Source organism: Pongo pygmaeus, chromosome 18 (assembly GCF_028885625.2).
Source record: "Pongo pygmaeus isolate AG05252 chromosome 18, NHGRI_mPonPyg2-v2.0_pri, whole genome shotgun sequence".
Taxonomy (NCBI): domain Eukaryota; kingdom Metazoa; phylum Chordata; class Mammalia; order Primates; family Hominidae; genus Pongo; species Pongo pygmaeus.
Window position 1 is genome coordinate 23515842 of NC_072391.2, and position 24206 is coordinate 23540047.

Here is a 24206-nt window from a genome sequence, read left to right on the forward strand (position 1 = left end):
AAAATGTGTTTGGATTCAGAGCCAACCCTTTTAACATTTTTAGGACTTCTCAAGGAGTGTAACAGGCCTAGTTTAGTTGATATTCAGAACATATTTCAGTGTCAGTTACCAAAGTGAATATTGCTAGGTAAGCTGAGGCTGCCATTGGCAAATTTGGGAATTCAGGGACTGGATCATTTGGCAAATTAGCTTCATCTTTTGATGGGGCAGCAGGTACTGTATGCTTTTAAATTGCAAGGTGATCAGTTGTTTGGGGTATAAATAATGAGGCAGTGAGGAACACAGACTTTAGTCAGACGTGGCTGGGTTTGAGGCCCAGCTCTGAGGCTTACTGGACACATGACCTGGGAAATGGGCCCCGTTTCTCTGAGCCTCAAGTTTTCACCCCAAATGGGAAAAAACACCCTCGTCCTGTGGGACTGCTGTTGGCACTCAACAGTCATGTGTGTGCCCCACAGTGTGCAGCACATTGTCCCCATAAATACAACCAACGTTGTCAAGCAACAAGTCTAGATTTTTGGTTTAGGAAAAAAGGCATCAGTATCATTAGAGGGGATGGGAAAGAGCAAAAGTGGCTTTATCTGTAAAGGCTTCCTGGAATTATTGACTTGTAATTGAATAGGTGCTAGGCGAGAGAGAGATAAAAGTCATGAGGATGTTTCAGACAGGATGGTCGTTGGGAGCATGAAGGTGTGAATCAAGCCAAACTGTTTATCTTTTCATTTGGCCAGATGGTAGGGGACACACAGGAGTGTCACAGGAGTGAGGATCGTCAGGAGCATCACCAGCTGACTCGGGTGAAGATAAATTCTCTTGACCATCATATTCCTCATTCTCTTCACTGTCAGCACTGAGGCCTTTTTTGAGTGCTTTCTGAACCTTCTCATAGTTAAAGTGGTGAATTTTATTGAAAACACTTGTTTTAAAATTTGTCTGTTTTATCTAAAAATTTGATTGTGTCTAAATGATTACCTTGTAAGCCCTTGTGGGAGCCAGTGTGGTATAATAGAGGTCAGAAACAGGAGTCAGGGACCCCAGGTTTTGGCACCTCATTGTCATTTATTAGCTCCATGACCGTAGGCAAGTCGCTTAACCTTTCTGCATCTTAGTTTCCTCACCTCCAAAATGTTAGACCAGAATCAGACGTTTTTATGCTATACATTTTTTTTTTTTTGAGACAGGGTTTTACTCTGTTCCAGGCTGGAGTGCAGTGGCACAATCATAGCTTACTGTAGCCTCAAACTCCCAGGCTCAAGCGATCCTCCTACCTCTGCCTCCCAAGTAGCTAGGACTACAGGTGTGCACCACCACACCCAGCTAATTTATTTCTCACTGTGTTGCCCAGGCTGATCTGAAACTCCTGGCCTCAAGTGATTCTTCTGCCTTGGCCTCCCAAAGAATTTTATTTTTCTTTTCAATGACACTTTAAAAAAAAAATTTTTTTAAATTTTTTAAAATTATACTTTAAGTTTTAGGGTGCGTGTGCACAACGTGCAGGTTTGTTACATATGTATACATGTGCCATGTTGGTGTGCTGCACCCATTAACTCTTCATTTAACATTAGGTATATCTCCTAATGCTATCCCTCCTCCCTCCCCCCACCCCACAACAAGCACCAGTGTATGATGTTCCCCTTCCTGTGTCCATGTATTCTCATTCTTCAATTCCTACCTATGAGTGAGAACATGCGGTGTTTGGTTTTTTGTCCTTGAGATAGTTTGCTGAGAATGATGGTTTCAAGCTTCATCCATGTCCCTACAAAGGACATGAACTCATCATTTTTTATGGCTGCATAGTATTCCATGGTGTATATGTGCCACATTTTCTTAATCTGGTCTATCATTGATGGACATTTGGGTTAGTTCCAAGTCTTTGCTATTGTGAATAGTGCCACAATAAACATACGTGTGCATGTGTCTTTATAGCAGCATGATTTATAATCCTTTGGGTATATACCCAGTAATGGGATGGCTGGATCAAATGGTATTTCTAGTTCTAGATCCCTGAGGAATCGCCACACTGACTTCCACAATGGTTGAACTAGTTTAGAGTCCCGCCAACAGTGTAAAAGTGTTCCTATTTCTCCACATCCTCTCCAGCACCTGTTGTTTCCTGACTTTTTAATGATGGCCATTCTAACTGGTGTGAGATGGTATCTCATTGTGGTTTTGATTTGCATTTCTCTGATGGCCAGTGATGATGAGCATTTTTTCATGTGTCTTTTGGCTGCATAAATGTCTTCTTTTGAGAAGTGTCTGTTCATATCCTTCACACACTTTTTGATGGGGTTGTTTGTTTTTTTCTTGTAAATTTGTTGGAGTTCATTGTAGATTCTGGATATTAGCCGTTTGTCAGATGAGTAGACTGCAAAAATTTTCTCTCATTTTGTAGGTTGCCTGTTCACTCTGATGGTAGTTTCTTTTGCTGTGCAGAAGCTCTTTAGTTTAATTAGATCCCATTTGTCAATTTTGGCTTTTGTTGCCATTGCTTTTGGTGTTTTAGACATGAAGTCCTTGCCCATGCCTATGTCCTGAATGGTATTGGCTAGGTTTTCTTCTAGGGTTTTTATGGTTTTAGGTCTAACATTTAAGTCTTTAATCCATCTTGAATTAATTTTTGTATAAGATGTAAGGAAGGGATCCAGTTTCAGCTTTCTACATATGGCTAGCCAGTTTTCCCAGCACCATTTATTAAATAGGGAATCCTTTCCCCATTTCTTGTTTTTGTCAGGTTTGTCAAAGATCAGATAGTTGTAGATATTTGGCATTATTTCTGAGGGCTCTATTCTGTTCCATTGGTCTATATCTCTGTATTGGTACCAGTACCATGCTGTTTTGGTGACTGTAGCCTTGTAGTATAGTTTGAAGTCAGGTAGCATGATGCCTCCAGCTTTGTTTTTTTGGCTTAGGAGTGACTTGGCAATGCGGGCTCTTTTTTGGTTCCATATGAACTTTAAAGTAGTTTTTTCCAATTCTGTGAAGAAAGTCATTGGTAGCTTGATGGGGATGGCATTGAATCTATAAATTACCTTGGGCAGTGTGGCCGTTTTCATGATATTGATTCTTCCTACCCATGAGCATGGAATGTTCTTCCATTTGTTTGTATCTTCTTTTATTTCATTGAGCAGTGGTTTGCAGTTCTCCTTGAAGAGGTCCCTCACATCCCTTGTAAGTTGGATTCCTAGGTATTTTATTCTCTTTGAAGCAATTGTGAATGGGAGTTCACTCATGATTTGGCTCTCTGTTTGTCTGTTATTGGTGTATAAGAATGCTTGTGATTTTTGCACATTGATTCTGTATCCTGAGACTTTGCTGAAGTTACCTATCAGTTTAAGGAGATTTTGGGCTGAGACAGTGGGGTTTTCTAGATATACAATCATGTCATCTGCAAACAGGGACAATTTGACTTCCTCTTTTCCTAACTGAATACCCTTTATTTCCTTCTCCTGCCTCATTGCCCTGGCCAGAGCTTCCAACACTGTGTTGAATAGGAGTGGTGAGAGAGGGCATCCCTGTCTTGTGCCAGTTTTCAAAGGGAATGCTTCCAGTTTTTGCCCATTCAGTATGATATTGGCTGTGGGTTTGTCATAGATAGCTTTTATTATTTTGAGATACGTCCCATCAATACCCAATTTATTGAGAGTTTTTAGCATGAAGGGTTGTTGAATTTTGTCAAAGGCCTTTCTGCATCTATTGAGATAATCATGTGGTTTTTGTCGTTGGTTCTGTTTATATGCTGGATTAGATTTATTGATTTGTGTATGTTGAACCAGCCTTGCATCCCAGGGATGAAGCCCACTTGATCATGGTGGATAAGCTTTTTGATGTGCTGCTGGATTCGGTTTGCCAGTATTTTATTGAGGATTTTTGCATCGATGTTCATCAGGGATATTGGCCTAAAATTCTCTTTTTTTGTTGTGTCTCTGCCAGGCTTTGGTGTCAGGATAATGCTGGCCTCATGAAGTGAGTTAGGAAGGATTCCCTCTTTTTCTATTGATTGGAATAGTTTCAGAAGGAATGGTACCAGCTCCTCCTTTTACCTCTGGTAGAATTCGGCTGTGAATCCATCTGGTCCCAGACTTTTTTTGGTTGGTAAGCTGTTAATTATTGCCTCAATTTCAGAGCCTGTTATTGGTCTATTCAGAGATGCAACTTCTTCCTGGTTTAGTCTTGGGAGGGTGTATGTGTCGAGGAATTTATCCATTTCTTGTAGATTTTCTAGTTTATTTGTGTAGAGGTGTTTATAGTATTCCGTGATGGTAGTTTGTATTTCTGTGGGATCAGTGGTGATATCCCCTTTATCATTCAGTGAAACTTTTTACAAATAAAAACTTTACTCAAAACCCTGTTATACAAGACAGAGCTGATCTGCTAGGGAGTTAGAAGCCCCAACTGCTTACCTAACCCTTCCTTCTCAGAGTCCTCCCAGGGAACTTAAGGCTCAGGAGGACACAGTTGGAAAATCCCTGGACTAGATCCCTTAGGTCCCTTCTAGAATGTAACAATTTCTGAATCTTATATTGATAAATGGAGTGGAATTTCTTAAAAACAATTTTGAGGAGGCAATGCAGTTTTAAATACGTACGTATTGTATGCCATGCCGTAGGATATTGCTAGATACAGTGAGCAATAGGAAAAGGTAAACACAGCTCTTCCTTTAAGCAGCACACTTAGAAGAGTAAGAGGGGAACAAAAGAGCTATAACTTATATATGATATTATATGTATTATATGTAATATAATATATAATAGATAATTTATTGTTATAACACAACTCATGCTACATAGAGATTGAAGTCAACAAGAATTTTCTCCCTAAAAATAACTACAGAGATTAAGAATAGAGAAAGGAAAATGAATGTGTATGTTTTAATTCTGCAAAAAGTTTGGGCACAGTGGCTCAGCCTGTAATCCCAGCAGAAGGATAACTTGAGCTCAGGAGTTCGAGACCAGCCTGTGCAGCATAATGAGACCTCGTATCTACAAAACAATTTTGAAAATTAGCCAGGCATGGCGGCGAGCACTTGTATTCCAGGTACTCAGGAGGCTGAGGTGGGAGGATCACTTGATCCCTGGGGTCAAGGCTGCAGTGAGCCACGATCAAACCACTGTACCCCAGCCTATGTAACAGAGCGACTGTCTCAAAAATAATATTTGTCAAAATAGCATGTCTTTGTATCACTGCCACATTGCTTGTCTGAAGCGAAGCTGACTCACTTTGTTATCAGAAGTGATCTCACCAAAGACCAAGTTGTCCAGTTGCCTTGGAGTGTAGGTCATGCGTTGCCGGTACCCTGGGGCTGTGTACAGTGGCCAGGCTGAGGGGACCTTGTGGTTACCCCCATGGGACTTGTAACTTGTCAGGTGGGAAGGTGGCACCAAGTGAAGAAGGGTAGGGTCCTTGGTTTTGGCCTCACGTGGTTCTTCCCAGAATGAATGGTGAAAAAAGAATAATTCTGCAGAAAAATTTAAGTTCTATTTTGTTTACTTTTTGGATGGGAGATAGGTATACACATGGCACTAAAATTCAAAAGGAACTTAAGGAGGCCAGGCACAGTGGCTCACACCTGCAATCCCAGCACTTTGGGAAGCCGGGGCGGGCAGATCACTTGAGGTCAAGAGTTCGAGACTAGAATGGCCAACATGGTGAAACCCCCCGTCTCTACTAAAAATACAAAAATTAGCTGGGCATGGTGGTGTGTGCCTGTAATCCCAGCTACTTGGGAGGCTGAGGCAAGAGAATCACTTGAACCCAGGAGGCAGAGGTTGCAGTGAGCAAGGTCATGCCATTGCACTCTAGCCTGGGCAACAGAGTGAGACTCCATCTCAAAAAATAAAAATCAAAACAGCGGCTTCCTCTGGGAAGTGGGGCTGGAAGACTTTTACTTTTTCTGTTATACTTTTGTACTATTGCAAATTTTAAAATCATGTATTTTAAAGTAAATCCAGAAGAAATTATGCACTTAATTTTTCTGGGTGAATTGTGTTATAGAGGTAATAGAGGATTATTAAAATTTCTTTCTTTTTTTTTTGTTTCCCAGATAGCAGACCCCATGTTAGCTGAAATGGGGAAAAACTTGAAGGAGGCCATGAAGATGCTGGAGGACAGTCAGAGGTGAGTAGGACAGAGGTGACCCTGTTCAACGAGTTCAGCCTGCTGTGAAGCCAGTGGCTGCGGTTTCCTTCTGTTAAAGGTGCCTCTTGGCTTCGCAGTGTCACACACAGCTTCGGCTCACTTGAAAATTGGTATTTGTCTTGGGTAAAAGGTGCCTTGTAATTAAAGGATTTTGAAATTGAGAGGAAAGACTTACACTATTTATTTCTGTCTATTAAGAGTTTCATTTACTTAATATATTGATTTGACTCTATAAATACTTATTATATGTTCAGGTCATATAGAGCACCAAGTAAACAAGAAGTGGGTGGAACCTTTTTGTCGCATATTCTTGTCTTTTCCAGAAACTCAAACGATACCTGAAACTGGAGGCAGGGAGATGTGATAAATGTGTTTGAAATCCTGCCTCAGTCACTGGGAGGTTATAGGCAACATGGTCATGTTTGCATGTTCAGGAGTTAGAAATTTGGTATGATGAAACAAATGAACAGCTTTTTCTTTTGTTTAAATTAGAAGAACAGAAGAGGAAAATGGAAAGGAGCTCATATCCGGAGATATTCCAGGCCCACTCCAGGGCAGGTAGGTGGCAATGAGGATCCATACCTTTAGTTAAGGTGTAAATTTTTGTTTGTTTGTTTCTGAGACGGAGTCGTGCTCTGTTGCCCAGGATGGGGTGCAGTGGTGCAATCTGGGCTCACTGCAACCTCCGCCTCCCGGGTTCAAGCAGTTCTTTCTCATGCCTCAGCCTCCCGAGTAGCTGGGATTACAAGCGTGCACCATCATATCTGGCTAATTTTTGTATTTTCAGTAGAGATGGGATTTTGCCATGTTGGCCAGGCTGGTTTCTAACTTCTGACCTTGACCTCAGGTGATCTGCCCACCTCGGCCTCCCAAAGTGCTTGGATTACAGGTGTGAGCCACTGTGCCCGGCCTACATTTTTCTTAAACCGGTGTCTTATCATCATTGATTTATGGTTTTAGTTTGAATGAACACATAGCAAATTTAAATAGACTTATGTGCAGTATAACATTAGAAAACTGAAGTGCCGTTGGCTGGTTGGTGATATTGCTGCACCTACTGGCTTCTCTCCCTCTCCCATTTGGAATTTAATAGAGGCTGAGTACAGTGGGTCACACCTGTAATCCCAGCACTTTGGGAGACCAAGGAGGGAGGATCACTTGAGCCCAGGAGTTCAAGGTTATGGCGATCTGTGATTGTACCACTGCACTCCAGCCTGAGTGATAGAGACACTCTCTAATTTTGAGACAGAGTCTCGCTCTGTCGCCAGGCTGGAGTGCCGTGGCGTGATCTCGGCTCACGGCAACCTCTGCCTCCCGGGTTCAAGCGATTCTCCTGCCTCAGCCTCCCGAGTGGCTGGGATTACAGGCACCCACCACCATGCCTAGCTAATTTTTGTCTTTTTAGTAGAGACGGGGTTTCACCCTGTTGCTCAGGCTGGTCTCCAACTCCTGACGTCAGATGATCCACCTACTTCAGCTTCCCAAATTGCTGGGATTATAGGCATGAGTCATGGTGCCCGGCCCCTTATTTTATTTATTTATTTTTTTGAGTTTTTCTCTGTCACCCAGACTGGATTGTAGTGGCACGATCTCAGCTCACTGAAACCTTTGCCTCCTGGGTTCAAGCAATTCTCTGTCTCAGCCTCCTGAGTAGCTGGAATTACAGGTGTCCGCCACTACGCTGGTTAATTTTGCATTTTTAGTAGAGACGGGGTTTCACCATCTTGGCCAGGCTGGTCTTGAACTCCTGACCTCATAATCCACCCGCCTCGGCCTCTCAAAGTGCTGTGATTACAGGCATGAGCCATTGTGTCCGACCCCTTACGTTTTTTAAAAGCAACCTTATTGAAATAGAATTCACATAACATACAACTTCCCCATTTAAGGCATACAATTCAATGGCTTTTAGTATATTCACAAATCCTTTCTTTTTGTGTATATGTACCACATTTTCTTTGTCCATTCATCTGTTGATGAATACTTAGGTTGATTTTGTATTTTGGCTGTTTTGAATAGTGCTGCAATAAACATAGAAGGGCAGATGTGTCTTTGATATACTGAGTTTCTTTCTTGTGGGCATATACCCAGCAGTGTGATTGCCGAATTATACGATACTTCTATTTTTAGCTTATTGAGGACCCTCCATGCAGTTTTCCATAGTGGATAAACTATTTTACATTCCCACCGGCCGGGCACGGTGGCTCACGCCGGTAATCCCAGCTCTTTGGGAGGCTGAGGAGGGAGGATAATGAGGTCAAGAGATCAAAAACATCCTGGCCAAAATGGTGAAACCCCATCTCTACTAAAAACACAAAAAATAGCTGGGCGTGGTGGCAAATGCCTGTAGTCCCAGCTACTCGGGAGACTGAGGCAGGAGAATGCTGGAACCCAGGAGGCGGAGGTTGCAGTGAGCCCCTCCCGGGAGGTTGCAGTGAGATCCGCGCCCTTGCACTACTCCAGCCTGGGCGACAGAGAGAGAGACTCTGTCTCAAAACAAACAAACAAAAAACATTCCCACCAAGAGTGTTTGAGTGCTCCTGTTTATCTGTGTCCTTGTCAGCATTTGTTGTTTTCTGACTTTCTGATAGTCGCCATTTTAATTGAGGTTAGATGAAATTTTACTGTGGTTTTGATGTGCATTTCTGTGATGATTAGTGATGTTAAACAAGTTTGCATATACCTGTTAGCCACTTGTATGTCTTCTGTTGGAAAATAGCCATTGAGATCTTTTGCCTTTTTTTTTTTTTTTTTGCCAATGCTGTCGTTTATTTCGCGGAGTGGGGGTGTGGGGGTTAGTGGGGTGTGGTGGCCGTGGTGGGGGCACTGCTGCCTCAGTTTGTCAGTACATTAATCACGGCAGCGGGACCCCAGCCTTTGCAGCCTCGCCCCCGCGCCCTGCGCAGCCAGGACGGCCCGCCCCTCGGCGCAGGTGCTGGAGGGAGCCAGGGTGCTGCTCGCGGAGGTCACCGCGGGACGCGCGTCGACGGCTGCTGGGCAGGTTATTGCGTGAGCGCGGTGGGGGCAGCGGGAAGCCGGCGGGCCAAGTATTGCGCTTAGAATAACAATCCTCATCAGAGGCTACCTAGGGGGCAGGGGGCGGGCGGGGCTCCACAGCTGGCTCCTCTCTGCCACTGGGTCGCTCTGTCCCTATTTTACAGCTGGGGAAACTGAGGCACGGAGGTGAAGGGAGCCCCCTCGCATGTGAGGCCGCCGCCGGGGGCAGGGGCGATGGGGGTGGGTGCAGGGCGAGGAGGGGGGACGGCCGGGGCTCGGAGGGGGCCGCTCCACAGTGTGAGCCACTGTGCCCAGACTGTCGTTTTTTACATATAAGTTTTTAATTAATTTTGATTTGATTTTTATATATGGTGAAGCATAGGGGTCTAGTTTTATTCTTCACACATAGATATATCTCATTTTCCCAGCACCACTTATTGAAGACACCATCTGTTTCCCCACGGTATGTTTTTGGGGCCTCAGCGCAAAATGAGCTGGCTGTAAATGCATGGATTTATTTCTGGGTTCTCTGTTGTGTTCCACTGGGCCATGAAATCCTTCCTTTCCAATATTATAAAGTTACCATTTTCCCGTTTCCCTCCTGTCACCCTTGCTGTGTTTGGGCCAAGCAGGGCAGGCAGGACCCAGAACTTGATGTGGACAGGTGAGGCCAGAGCCTCTCTAGGCTGCTCAAGAAATCTGCGCTGAGGTCCTTGGTCTGCAGGGAGAACCAAATCCCCATCGATGACCCCCAGAAAAACACTGTTAGGTAAACCACAGTGTGAAACAGCTTGAGAAATAGAATCTGTGTGATATCCAACATTTACTCACACTCATGATTGCGCGACTGGGATACCTAAGCAGGAGGAGCCAGAAGAGCACCCTCTTCATCTGCATGTACAGGTCCCCTTTAGGTCACCTAGGGCATGTGGCTGGAAGCAGGGGCTTCTGGGATAGGGGCAGGCTATGGTCGGGGGCAGTGGGAGTGGTGGTCCCTGGGCAGTGGGGGTGGTGGTGTTAGTGAAAGGTCTGAGGCAGGGCAGAGATCAGGAGGAACGGCATTCCAGCGATTCAGAGACAGGCCAGTAGGTCGGCAGACACAGGAGCAGGTGGCCCAGGACTCAGAGGAGCAGCTGGAGTTGGAAGAGAAGGGCCCTGTTTTCCTCCAGTCTTCTTCTGTTTGGGTGCTGCATTAGCACCCCACTGCACCCCCAACCCCTGTCCCTCCCCTTCCCTCACTCCCTGAGTCTTAGAACCCATTCCTTCATCACCAGCATACACCTTCTTTTTTCTTTTTCTTTTTTTTTCTTTTTTGAGACGGAGTCTCACTCTTGTCGCCCAGGCTGCAATGGAGTGGCACGATCTCAGCTCACTGCAACTCCCACCTCCCAGGTTCAAGCAATTCTCCCTGCCTCAGCCTCCCAAGTAGCTGGGATTACGGGTGCACACCACCACACCTGGCTAATTTTTGTACTTCTAGTAGAGATGGGGTTTCGCCATGTTGGCCAGGCTGGTCTCGAACTCCTGACCTTAGGTGATCTGCCCGCCTCGGCCTCCCAAAGTGCTGGGATTACAGGCGTGAGCCACAGTACCCAGCCGCAGCATGCACCTTTTTAAGGACAGTTCCTTTCTGGATCTTTCCTAAGGTTCTGATTTCTAATCCTTCCTAACCGGGTTCACTGCCCCCCCCCCCACCCTCCGTCCACCCATTCTGCCTCACTTTCTCCTTTCCTGATTCCCACAATTTCCAACAATCAGTCTTGGCCTCAGATTCCCGCCCTTCAGCTTCCAGTGTTCCTTGGGTCCTCTCTCTCCCCTGATCCTCTCTGATTAGGGGTGGGGGGTGTGAGCTGCAATGAAACCCAGCCTTTATTGGAGTCCTAGGGCTGGATTCTGCATTGTGCTCCGTTGTGTCATTGCACCTTCTCGTTTCTGCTCTTTCTGCCCTGCTGCTTCCTCTTCATACTCTAAGCCCGGCCAGCGCATGTTGACCCCACCGGTGGAGCGCCGCTCCTTCCCACCTGCTGTTTCTCCATCTGTATCTCTCCGTCTTCTGTTCCTAGCCTTTCCTGGCATGGGGGCCCTAGTTATGAGCTCTTGCCTTTTTCTGGGGCACCGTCCTGCCCCTTCTCGTCACCCCAGGCAGTGGCCCTGGGCTCCTCCTCCGGCTGCTGCGGGCCTGGGCCGCCCGGGTCAGCGTGGCCAGGCCGACAGATAGCGCAGTTCACGTCCCGGGGCCGCGGCGGCAGGTGCAGTGTGAGCGGCGCCCCCTGTAGGCTAGTGTGGGCGCTGCCTGGAGGCTGCCGCGGCGCCGCCTGGAGGCTGGTGAGGGCGCCGCCTGGAGGTTGCCCTGGCGCTCGTTGGTGCCCAGCGCCCCGCCCGGGGCTTCCTGGCTGCCTGGCTGCTGCCCCCTCCCAGGGCCGCGGGGTCGGGCTCCACTTGGTGGCGCCTTGTCGCGAGTAGCCTTCGCTGCTCCGAGAAGTCGGCGGCGCAGCAGCTGACGCTCACCTCGCCGCAGGTCGCCATATTCTCCACGGAGGCTGGCTGGGCTGTCGCCTCAGGCCGCCCACCCTGCTCCGGCCGCCGCCGCCTCTCCATTCCTGCAGCCAGAGGAGGCGAGGGAGCGACCTCCAGGCCCTGGGCGGCCGCCGCTTCCCCAGCAGCCGGCGGGACGATGGAGAAAGAGGCCAGGAAGCGGAAGGTCCCCACTGGCCAAAGGGTCGCCTGGGGCTGCGCCCCATGGTTCCTGCCCACGAGCAGCTGCCGGGACCCTCCCTGCCAAGTTGCTCCCGGAAGAGCTCTAAGGTTCTCAGGCCTGCAGGGAGTGACAGTTTCCCCCTGACTGTAATGTAAGGCTGCAAACTCGAAGCCAGGCATTTTCTGCATTTTCTTAAATAGGATGTTTCAGTCAAAGCCTTGATAATATAACCAATCTTTCTGATTATACACTGCTTATAAAGAGAACATGTGTACATGAAAATAAGAATATTCATGAATAGTTTCCAAACTTTGGAAGGATCAAGTAGGGAGGAAAAACAAACGCTTCCACCCATCTTTGTTCACAAAAGTGTGCTTTACCAAATCGGTGTAAATTCTAGATAATTTCTGAGAAAAACATTTCTTCAATCTAGAAAACAAAACGGGCCGGGCGTGGCGGCTCATGCCTGCAATCCCAGCACTTTGGGCGGCCCAGTCGGGGGGTGATCACCTGAAATCAGGAGTTGGAGACCAGCCTGGCCAACATGGTGAAACCCGGTCTCCACTACAAATACAAAAACTAGCTGGGCGTGGTGGCAGGCGCCGGTAATCCCAGCTACTCGGGGGGCTGAGGCAGGAGAATGGCTTGAACTCAGGAGGCGGAGGTTGCAGTGAGCGGAAATCCCACCACAGCACTCCAGCCTGGGTGACAGAGTGAGACTCCGTCTGAAAAAAAAAGAAAAGAATGAATCAAGAATCAACAATCAACAATTGTTTTAAATACGAGTTATAAAAACATTATCAATAGATTTTTTTGTTTTGCTTGATCTCGCTTAGCAGTTTTTTGAACCATTGTTTTCTTATTAGAAGCCACTAGAAATTGGTTTTTAGTTCATTGGTTTTTATTTTTTTTTATTTCTGAGACAGAGTCTCAGTCTGTCGCCCAGGCTGGAGTGCAGTGACACAATTTTGGTTCACTGCAACCTCTGTCTCCCAGGTTCAAGCGATTCTCATGCCTCAGCCTCCCGAGTAACTGGGATTACAGACATGCACCACCATGCCTGGCTAATTTTTGTACTTTTAGTAAGACGGGCTGGCCAGGCTGGTCTGGAACTCCTGACTGCAAGTGATCCGCCCGCCTTGGCTTCCCAAAGTGCTGAGATTTCAGGCGTGAGCCACTGCGCCTGGCCCATTGATTTTTTAAAAAATATTTCGTTTTAATGTATTGAGGGGGCATAAGTGCGAGTTTCTCACATGCCTATAGTGGTGAAGCCTGGGTAGTTCATTGATCTGGGTTATCAGAAAACCGTGTTGAAGAGGATTTGTTAGAGTTTTCTCCATGCAAAGCAAATTTGGGGGCCAGGCGCGGTGGCTCACGGCTGTAATCCCAGCGCTTTGGGAGGCTGAGGTGGGTGGATCACGAGGTCAGGAGTTGGAGACCAGCCTGGCCAACATGGTAAAACCCCGTCTCTACCACCGGCAGTTAGCTGGGCGTGGTGGCGGGCGACTGTAGTCCCAGCTACTTGGGAGGCTGAAGCAGGAGAATCGCTTGAACCCAGAAGGCAGAGGTTGCAGAGAGCCAAGATGGCACCACTGCACTCCAGCTTAGGCGACAGAGCCAGACTGTGTCTCAAAAACAGGAAAGAAAACAAAAGAAAATTTGGACTATTGCCAATTACAAATATTTTTAGAGAAGAATTCAAAACAGTAACTGTGGATGATGAAAACAATAGTTATGATAAAAGTCTCATGAAACTTTCCAGTTCACAAGGAAATTTAATTACTTATCTTTTTTTTTTTTTTTTTTTTTTTGAGACGGAGTCTCACTCTGTCACCCAGGCTGGAGTGCAGTGACGTGATCTCCGCTCACTGCATGCTCCACCTCCTAGGGTCACGCCATTCTCCTGCCTCAGCCTCTCAGCCTCCCAAGTAGCTGGGACTACAGGTGCCCACCACCATGCCCGGCTAATTTTTTTTTGTATTTATAGTAGAGACGAGGTTTCACCGTGTTAGCCAGGATGGTCTCGATTTCCTGACCTCATGATCCACCCGCCTCGGCCTCCCAAAGTGCTGGGATTACAGGTGTGAGCCACTGTGTCCAGCCAATTACTTATCTTACGGGCAGCATTTTAAGACAGTAATCAGAATTATGACTGACAGCATCACATCAGGACCACCAGTGTTTTATAAATTTCATATAATCTTCAGAAATAATTAATAACTTTTTTTTTTTTTAAGATAGATTCTAGCTCTGTCGCCCAGGCTGGAGTGCAGTGGCGCGATCTCGGCTCACTGCAACCTCCGCCTCCTGGGTTCAAGCAATTATCCTATCTCAGCCTCCGAGTTGCGGAGAGTACAGGTATGTGCTACCACGCCTGGCTAATTTTTGTATTTTTCGTGGAGACAGAGTTTCACCCTATTGGTCAGGCTGGTCTCGAATTCCTGACCTCAGGTGATCCACCTGCCTTGGTCTCCCAAAGTGCTGGGATTATAGGCATGAGTGATGGTGCCCAGCCATTCATAACATGTTTATGCAAACATAACTTTAGCAAATATTTAACATATATTTAGCATAATATTGCTAAAGCTAAACTTCAGCAAATATTTAGCATAATAATCAAAATTACAAATCATAACATATTAAATTTGTATAAATGTATGTAATTTTTGGAACATGTTTATCAACAACATACCCATAAATATAACTGAGATGAGATCTAATGTCACCTCACTTGACAATGCCCTCCCATGCAGTATCACCACATTTGACGATGCCCACCCATATAATCTACCAAATAAATCGAATCACTTAATACCTCTACAAGATGAGAGATACATTCTTTAGACTCCCCAAGGGACCTAGCTGAAAAATCCCAAAGTTAATTTTAAGCCAGAAAGACTTGATTTAGGATTTTGACACTGGAGAAACCCATCAAAGATGTCAAGTTTGAAAACACTTGATCAAAACAGAATCACAGGTCACTATTAAAAGAATATTCATGCCGGGTGCGGTGGCTCACGCCTGTAATCCCAGCACTTTGGAAGGCCGCAGCCGGCGGATCAAGAGGTCGGGAGATCGAGACCATCCCGGCTAACACAGTGAAACCCTGTCTCTACTAAAAATACAAAAAAATTAGCCGGGCGTGGTGGCGGGTGCCTGTAGTCCCAGCTACTCGGGAGATTGAGGCAGGAGAATGGCATGAACCCGGGAGGCGGAGCTTCCAGTGAGCCGAGATCCCACCACTGCAGTCCGGCCTGGGCGAAAGAGCGAGACTCCATCTCAAAAAAATAAAAAAAAGGGTATTCATTTAACCAGAGACTTCCAAAGCAATACGGAAAGTTACATGAATATAAAAACCTTAACCCTTTTAAAGCTCCGTTTTGCTAAGTAATCAAAAGGGGTACTTGAATTGAATCAGACACAGGAAGAGTGTGTACAGTGTTATGAGTGTAGACAAATGATTACTTTGGTCATATCTCCATTTGCCACCTGATTACACATGAGAATGGCATCTTTGCTCACCAGAAAGCCAGTATTATAGGAGGTGTAGGAGGCCTTCTTGGACTTGAGACAAGAACATTGTTGTGTAGAAATTGCATTGGCTGTGTTAAAATTATTCTCCATGGGCTGGAGAACACATAACATGTCCTTTAGAATGAGATGGGCATTAATTGGATGCAAGGTCTCCACACTTAGTAGCTGTGTGACATTGGACAAAGTGCTTCATCATTCTGAGACTCAGTTTTTAAGGGAGAACAACTAACTACCTTGGAAGCTTGCTAGCAGGTTTAAGTGAAATAATGTGTGGGAATGACTGCACTGTGACTAACATGTAGTGACAGCTTAATTAATGTTAACCCTTATCATTATCGTATAAGAATGTGAGTTACATAAGAGAGGAACCCCGTGAGTTTGTTCTCTGCTATATCCCCAAGACCATGAATCATGGCTGGCATGTAACAGGCATTTAATAATATTTGTTCAACAAGAATTTGGCAGTCTTGGAGGGCAGAAAGGAGGTGGGGAAGATTTTTAAATAACATTTTTTAAAAGTCACATTGTCCTATAATACCAATTTTTCATGCATATTTAGGAAATTGCGGGTTTTTTCCTAAAATATGCGGACATTTGGGAAATAGGATGCAAAATTTGCACAAATGTTTCTGACACAGTTAGATGTTTCCAAGAGATTTTGTGCTGGGGAGACTGCTTGCTACAAGCTCCCAAAGCTCTGGGAGGACATAGTATTCATGCATCCTCAGCAGAGGCGGTGAGGCAAGAAGCTCTGGGGAGCACCCCAGCCTTGGACTTTAGCATAGTGTGTTAGGTCTTTACAGTTTGGGCCCAGGGCACAGAGAAGTCACAGGTCTCTGGCTTCCTGTGACCTTTACCTTCTTTTCCGAGGGAAAATGTGGCCCTCCAAAGCAAGAAACTTGAGGGCATGGTCACCCCAACCCTGGCATCTGCCCAGAGCCTGAGAAGGAAGGAACAATGATCCTCCAGCTATCTCACAGGGCTGGCACAGGTGGCCACTGCCCTGGGATCACTCAGCTGTGTCGGGCAGTCTGAACCCCGTCTGCGGGGATGTGAGGAGGAAACCTCCAGGCCGGAACTACCCAGTCTTGGACCTATGGTGGAGACAGAGCATAGCTGGCGATCATGTGTACTTACACTCTAGGGTCACCAGGTGGCACTGTGGCCTCATCTGTGGCTCTGAAAATGAAGATTTGGAAGGAGATCATCACAGCTAATGTTTAACCCGCCCCTCCTATGTGCCAAATCATTCACCCTTGGCAACAACCGAATGAGCTAAGCATTCTTATTCTATATATTTTATGGAGAAGGAAATGCAGACATAAAGAGGTGAATTATCTTACCCAGATCACACAGCTAATAAGTGTTGGAGGCAGAATAGAATCTAAACAGAATAGAGTCTAAACATGCATTGGTTCGACAAGTGTTTATTGAGCACCTGCCATGGACAAGGCCTTGTGTGATTAAATAAGGTTATAATTAATAATATAAAAATGATGAATCACTAACACTTTTTAGACTTAACATTTTCTTTTTATGTAGGTTTCAGGCACAAAACTGTATATCCAATAATAGTGAAATGGATCCCACTAATTATGACAGAAATGATGATACATTTCAATGACTTGGATGTTTTCTAGGTATGATCTCGTGAAACCTTGAGAGAAACTGAATGACGAATGAAACTTTATTGTTCCTGTTTCACACAGAAGAAAACTGAGGTTAAAAGGGGGAAAGTAATTTTGCATGCCATGAAGTAGAAATTCAAAGTACAGGAAGTTGAACTTGTTTCTGTCCTTTTCTGAAGCCCCCATGCTCTTGACCACTATAGACTCAAACATCACCTTGTTTTTCCACTCATTCGACACACTTTTTTTAAAAATTATCTAATAGGTTGGCACTCATCATGAGCCCCTGTTCTCATTCTGCAGGTGGTGAAGCTCTCTATTGTCCTGACCCCACAGTTCCTGTCCCATGACCAGGGCCAGCTCACCAAGGAGCTGCAGCAGCACGTAAAGTCAGTGACATGCCCATGCCAGTACCTGAGGAAGGTGAGTGAGTGCAGACAGATGGTGCCTGGTGCCCTTGAACAGTCAGTGACATCCCCCATGCGAGTACCTGAGGAAGGTGAGTGAGTGCAGACAGGTGGGGCCTGGTGCCCTTGAGCACTTCCTGGGTCTCAGCTGCCACACGTCTCATAGCGGGCGTTGCTTGGGGAAGCTTACACAGTCACAGTACTGGCTTCTTCCTCTTTTTCCTTCCATACAAGTGGCTTAGGGATGGAATAGAGTAGTTGACTTATTTGGATAAAAACCACTATCTTCTGTCAGAAACTCAAAAGGAATCATTGCTGGCATGTTAGCCTAAAGAAAAACAACCAGACAAGTGCCCAGTGATACTTAAAAATGTTATTTATTATCTTGCCAAATTTAGGCTGGGCATGGTGGCTCATGCCTGTAATCCCAGCACTTTGGGAGGCTGAGGCAGGTGGATCACCTGAGGCCAGGAGTTCGAGACCAGCCTGACCAACATGGCAAAACCTCATCCCTACTAAAAATACAAAAATTAGCCGGGCATGGTGGTGTGAGCCTGTAGTCCCAGCTACTCAGGAGGCTGAGACAGGAGAATTGCTTAGACTCAGGAGGTGGAGGTTGTAGTGAGCCGAGTTCATGCCATCGCACTCCAGACTGTGCGACAGAGCGAGACTCTGTCAAAAAAAAAAAAAAAAATTATCCTGCAAAATTTGAAAAGGAAATCCAAATCAACAGCTTCTAAACTATTTTTTAACATGACTCATAATAAGAAATACATTCTGTATTTACATATATATGTTCTATATTTTTGAAGAAAAGAATTAACCAAATCATATTTATTTTACATGTAATACATATTTTTTATTTTCCTTCATTTGTTTTGAATGCTCTGTGCAATCTACAAAAAGTCCAATAGTAATAAATTATTCATTAAATTGAACATTATCTTGTCTTTTGAAATGATAATCTCAAAAATGATCTTTTATTTTTGAGATTTATATATATATGTATATATATACATATATACATATATATATACATGTATACATATATATATATTTTTATTTGAGACAGAGTTTCACTCTCTCACCCAGGCTGGAGTGCAATGGCACAATCTTGGCTCACTGCAACCTCCATCTCCTGGGTTCAAGCAATTCTTCTGCTTCAGCCTCCGAGTAGCTGGGACTACAGATGTGTGCCACCACGCCCAGCTAATTTTTGTATTTTTAGTAGAGATGGGGTTTCACCATATTAGCCAGGCTGGTCTTAAACTCTGGACCTTGTGATCTGCCCGCCTCAGCGTCCCAAAGTGCTGGGACTATAGGTGTGAGCCACTGTGCCCGGTCCGAGATAAAATTATTTTAACAATATGCTATGAAGAGAAAAACACTGGCTATGAAAGAATATACATAGTTTTACCCTATGTGTTTAAAAATAAATATTGAAAAAATACATATGCAAGTAAGCTTACTGTTTTTTTGGTAATACTTTACTGCATCGTCTGAATATTGACAGTCAGTATGCATTATGAAGCTACATGGCTAACATTGAGTACTCACTGTGTGTGCCAGGCCCTGGGTTCAATGCTCTACATGCATTTATATTTCGTTTAATTCTCTCTGCAACCTGAGATGGTATAGCCACCCCATTTTACAGAGTTGAAACTGAGGCTCAGAGAATGAAAGTTAAGCATGAGGTTGCAGTCAATAAGAGGCAGAGCTGGAACTGAAACCTACGTGTGTCTGACCACCAATTCATGTTCTGACGGCAGGCCAGTCTGCTTCACAGAGTGTGGAGTAGACGGTGCATGCCTGCTAGGATGGGCTAGGTATCACTGTAGGTAACAAACAGCCCCAAACAATGGAAATGTACAACACTGAAGGCTCTTTTCCTGCCCATGCTGCACGTCCTCCATGGCTCTCCTGTGCCCTGTGCCCCACATCCCCTCATCCTGCCACGAGAATAAAGGAGCAGCCTCCATATGGGAGCCGTCAGCTGCTCTAAGAGATGAAGGAGAGGGTGGCCAGTCTCAATGCCTCCCAACTCTTTTGTGTCGAGGTGACACGCTTCACTTCCACTCACATCTCCTGGGTCAAAGCAAATCCCATGTGTGCATCCACTTTCAAGTGGCCCAGGAGAGAAGCTGAAATACTCGGTGGAGTATTTCATTAAGGCTGTCATATGGTGTCAGCCGGCACGGGAGACTGTGGAGGGGCAGAGGAGGAGAGTGGGGAATTGATGGGAAATGACAGCAGGACTAAGTCACCACGGATTTGCTTTATCGTCAACCAGGTGAAGTTTGTCCCAGAGCTGCACTAAATCATCACCAGCATGATTAAACGGGGTACACTTCAAAAAAGCAGTTTGGTCAGATGTAATCAGCAGTGAACTCAGAATCAACTGAGTGACATTGAGTCAGTAAATCTCTGACTGCCTCAGTTACCCCATATGATAGTTTTGAGGATGGGAACATTGAGAGAGTTGATTTGGAAGGATATCAAGAGTGAAAATTCTAACATTTTAGTTCCTTTAAGTTAAATCCAGGCACTATCTTTCCTGCAAGTCTCCTGTTCCTTTCAGATTGCACAGGTGAGAGTGCTCAGATTAGGGCTGGAGGTTGTAAACTATCGCTCCCACACCGACGGTGCCCCCGTGTCGTGCATGTATTCTGTGCATTTTCCTGTGCTAAACACTCTCCCAAAACATCGTGGGGCCTGATTCTTCCTCTTTGTTCCAGTGGCCCTGGGTGACTCAAGTGCCCATTCAATGACCAGGACACAGAAGTTTTAGAGAGATGCTCCATGAGGCCCCAGGTGGGAGCCTGTACCCTGCCGGAGCATGAGGCAAGGGACAGGGCATCGTCTGTGGGGGGAGTGGGGGGAGTGGGGGTAGTGGTCAGCCAGGCTTGGTGACTCTACTTGCTCACCAGAGGCTCCTACACCTGTCACCTCCGATGGATCCACTGCCTCTGTGCCTGCCTGTACTGCTGATGCTCCAGTGGCTAACTCAGCATCCCAGCCTAGGCCCAATGCCACTGAAGTTGGACCTGCCCCCTGGGGACCCAAGAGTCCTACCACTCAGCTGTCCCCAGGAGTGCCCAGACCCTCATTCTTATCCAGGACCCAGGAGCCCTACCCCCTGTCCTTCCCTCGTCAGCCGTACATGATGATTTACTGCTGTTACCATCATCACTGCCCTTAGTGGCCAAGGGCCTTCCAAGGTGCCAGCTCTGCAACGAAAGATGCCCTTGGGAGATGATGACACTCAGGTACACGGGTGCTCAACAGATTGCTTCCTCCTATCCTCAGACAGTCTTTGCATGCATGCAGCCATTGGCACTCCCATTGCATGGAAGGAAACCAGCCCAGGGTCACACAGCTGGTCAGCAGCAACACAGCTGGTCTCAAATCTAAGGTGCCTGGCCATGCCTCCACGAGGGACTGGCCTGCAAGGGAGGTTGATCCTGGCTTTGGGGAGCCTTTCCTGGGCTGCACGAATAACCCCCACTGTTTGAGGCCCCAAACTCTGCTCACATCTTCCTTTCCCTGTCTCTGCTTGGGCTCTAATGAAGGTGACTCTAGCAACCCTTCATGGACATTATAGTACTCTCTGCCATTCACTTTTGGTCTAATCTGACTTCAACCCCCACTTAATTGGTCTCTCCTTTTACAACCAACACAACCGAAATCTAGGGCTTCTTTTTTTCTTTTCTTTTCTTTTTTTTTTTTTTTTAAGACAGAGTCTCATTCCATTCTGTCACCCAGGCTGGAGTGCAATGGTACAATCTCGGCTCACTGCAACCTCCGCCTCCCGGGTTCAAGGGATTGTCCTGCCTCAGCCGCCTGAGTAGCTGGGATTACAGGCATGTGCCACCATGCCTGGCTAATTTTTGTATTTTTAGTAGAGACGGGGTTTCACCATGTTGGTCAGGCTGGTCTCGAGCTCCTGACCTTGTGATCTGCCTGCCTCAGCCTCCCAAAGTGCTGGGATTACAGGCATGAGCCACCACGCCCAGCCAAATCTAGGGCTGGAGCATGGCTGCAGCATACAAATAGAATTGAATTCCATAGTTTTGTTAACCCTGTTTTTTGTTGTTTTATTTGTTGTTGTTGCTGTTTTTGAGACACTCTCGCTCTGTCGCCTAGGCTGGAGTGCAGTGGTGCAATCTCCGCTCACTGCAACCTCTGCCTCCCAGGTTCAAACTATTCTCCTGCCTCAGCCTCTCAAGTAGGTGGGACTACAGGCGCCCACCACCACACCCGGCTAATTTTTGTATTTTATTAGAGACGTGGTTTCACCATATTGGCCAGGCTGGTCTGGAAGTCCTGACCTTGTGATCGGCCCACCTCGGCCTCCCAAAGTGCTGGGATTACAGGCATGAGCCACAACACCCAGCCCCTGTTTTGTTTTGTTTTGCTTGTTTCTTAGGGTTGTTTTTCTATTTATGGTAAAGGCATTGGCTTTCCATTTGTAGCATCAATAGAATATTTCCTGCTTATAATAACCTTATGTCATAGTAAATGGTAAAGGGATTTAAAGCAGTGGTTTTCAGCTGCCAGAGGCCTGAGTGAGTTTGGGCACACTCTGTGTGATTGGGCAGAAGAAGGCCTTTGGGAAGTTTAGCTGAGGACAGGGCCTGCAAAGGTGATGGATAGTGGGGGTCTGTCCTGGTCACCAGGCCCTGGGTCCTGCCCACCTGCTTGGTGCTCCCCACCCATCACTCATGATGCTGCCAAGCCCTCTGGGTATTGTGGCCAAATACCCTAGGAGAGAAGCTGATGAACTTTGTTTCTTGAAATGCAGATTTCTTGGACATCCCTGAAAGGTCAATCATGAAAGTCAACTTGGTTTTCTCCCCCTCATTTGGGTTCAGAATTTAAAGTCCATGCACACAGGCAGTAAGATGATAGATAAGTGACATCATCACTCTGTTTCGGATGTTAACATGTCTAGGTGGGTTAGGGGTGATGTGAGATCACACAACCTTGTGCCACAAAGTGGAATTCCCAGGCCAGAGGGAGACATTTTCTTGCCATGTTATGATCTTATCATTGAGTTTAAAGGCAATCTTGTTTCATTTTGGATTCTTTCTTATGTTTATATCTTATAAGGGCACTTTGAATTTCCAAGCAAATAATAATTTGGAGTTAGCTTTTAATCATTGACTTCTAGCACAGTTATATGATCAGAAACATGCTGTGTGATTTGATTGCTCTAAAATATATTGAGATTTGCTGGAACAAAATAAGTCAGGTTAATTTTTGTAAATGTACCATGCATGCTTAAAATGAGTGTATCTACAACATTTGTCCCTGAGATACAGGTTGATGGCCTGATGGCTACGTGGATGTGATGGAGATGGTTTACGATTGGGACCTTCCGCATCCTGCTGATGTTTTGTTGCTTAGGATATGAATGGCTGAGCGGGGGCTGTAAAACCTAGCACTCTGCTTGGGTATGAGGTTCTTCCTGCCGCCCTGCCATCATTTGTTTTTTATGTTTTGTCGCCAAGAGTGACCTTGAGGAATCCTGGGAGCTCAGGAAGGAAGGAGTGCCCAGAAGCAGGGACAGGGAGCTGGCTGGGGAGGACCAGAAATCAGGTTTGTGAAGGTTCCAGAGAGGACGTGTCCTTGGGAGGAGCGTGGGGGGCTGAGATGGGGGAGGGGGCATTGGACTGGCGGGGCGCGCACGGACCGTCCATTGTGAGGCGGCACCACCGGCATCAGGGATTGGTGGAGAGGGAGTATAAAATCCCAGGGTTGCTAAGAGAGGGCCCAGACCGAAGAAGGTTTGGCGGTTTGGCGGAAAGCAGAACCTTGGTCCCCATATAACTGCTCCTAAGCCTCACGCTCCCTTGCCCTGCGTGTCCTGTTGCTTCCCTGATTGAACTTCTCCGTGACCTGTAGCTAAACCTTCCACCAGCGCTTGAGAACTTAATTTGAACCGGATCCTTTCCCAGACCCCTTTCTCCTCCTCCTCCTCCTCTTCCACCTCCAGGTGCCCAACAGCCCCCTTCCCCTCCTTTCCCTTCCCTTCCCTCCCCTCCCCTCCCCCTTCCCTCCACCTCCCCGTCTCTGTCCCCTTCCGTCCCCCCACCCTAAGCCACCCCTGCCTCTGTCTTGGCCACCTCAGGGTGCCCTGAGAGGACCAGGACATGCCGGTGTGGTGGCTGCTCTTTTGGCTCCTCCTGCTGGGATTTATCAGCCATCACCCCACCTATGTGAGTAGACGCTGGACCCGCGGGGTTTCTTCCTTGTTCCCGGGCTGTGTCACGCGGCGTGAAATTACACAGCTCAGGCCTGTAATCCCAGCACTTTAGGGGGCCGAGGTGGGCAGATCACTTGAGTCCAGGAGTTGAAGACTAGCCAGGGCATCATAGCGAAACCCCATCTCTACAAAAAATTCCAAAAAAGATTAGTCGGGCCTGGTGGTTCGTACCTGTTATCCCAGTTACCAGAGAGGCTGAGGTGGAAGGATCGCTTGGGCCTAAGAGCTGGAAGTTGCAGTTAGCCGAGATGGCCCCACTGCACTCTTGTCTCGAAAAAACAAAATGGACCAAAAGAAACTGAAATATCATTTGATTTGTGTCATCTGGTTTGACGACTTTTTTTTTTTTTTTTTTTTAAAGACAGAGTCTCACTCTGTCGCCCAGGCTGGAGTGCAGTGGCAAGATCTCGGCTCACTGCAACCTCCGCTTCCAGGGTTCAAGCAATTGTCCTGCCTCAGCCTCCTGAGTAGCTGGGATTACAAGCGCAGACCACCACGCCTGGCTAATTTTTGTATTTTTAGTATAGACGGGGTTTCACCATGTT

General features: G+C 46.4%; 1 protein-coding gene across 5 annotated transcripts in view; it reads left to right on the forward strand.

Annotated features, from left to right (window-relative positions):
- Positions 1-24206, forward strand: part of LOC129016371 (uncharacterized) — a 61093-nt gene that overhangs the window by 16450 nt on the left and 20437 nt on the right. For all 5 annotated transcript variants that reach the window (XM_063654054.1, XM_063654058.1, XM_063654056.1 and 2 more), the window contains exons 8-11: positions 732-797; positions 6041-6114; positions 6628-6693; positions 22907-22994. In XM_063654054.1, the coding sequence (XP_063510124.1) occupies positions 732-797; positions 6041-6114; positions 6628-6693; positions 22907-22994 (294 nt within the window). The remainder of the gene's footprint in view (positions 1-731; positions 798-6040; positions 6115-6627; positions 6694-22906; positions 22995-24206) is intronic.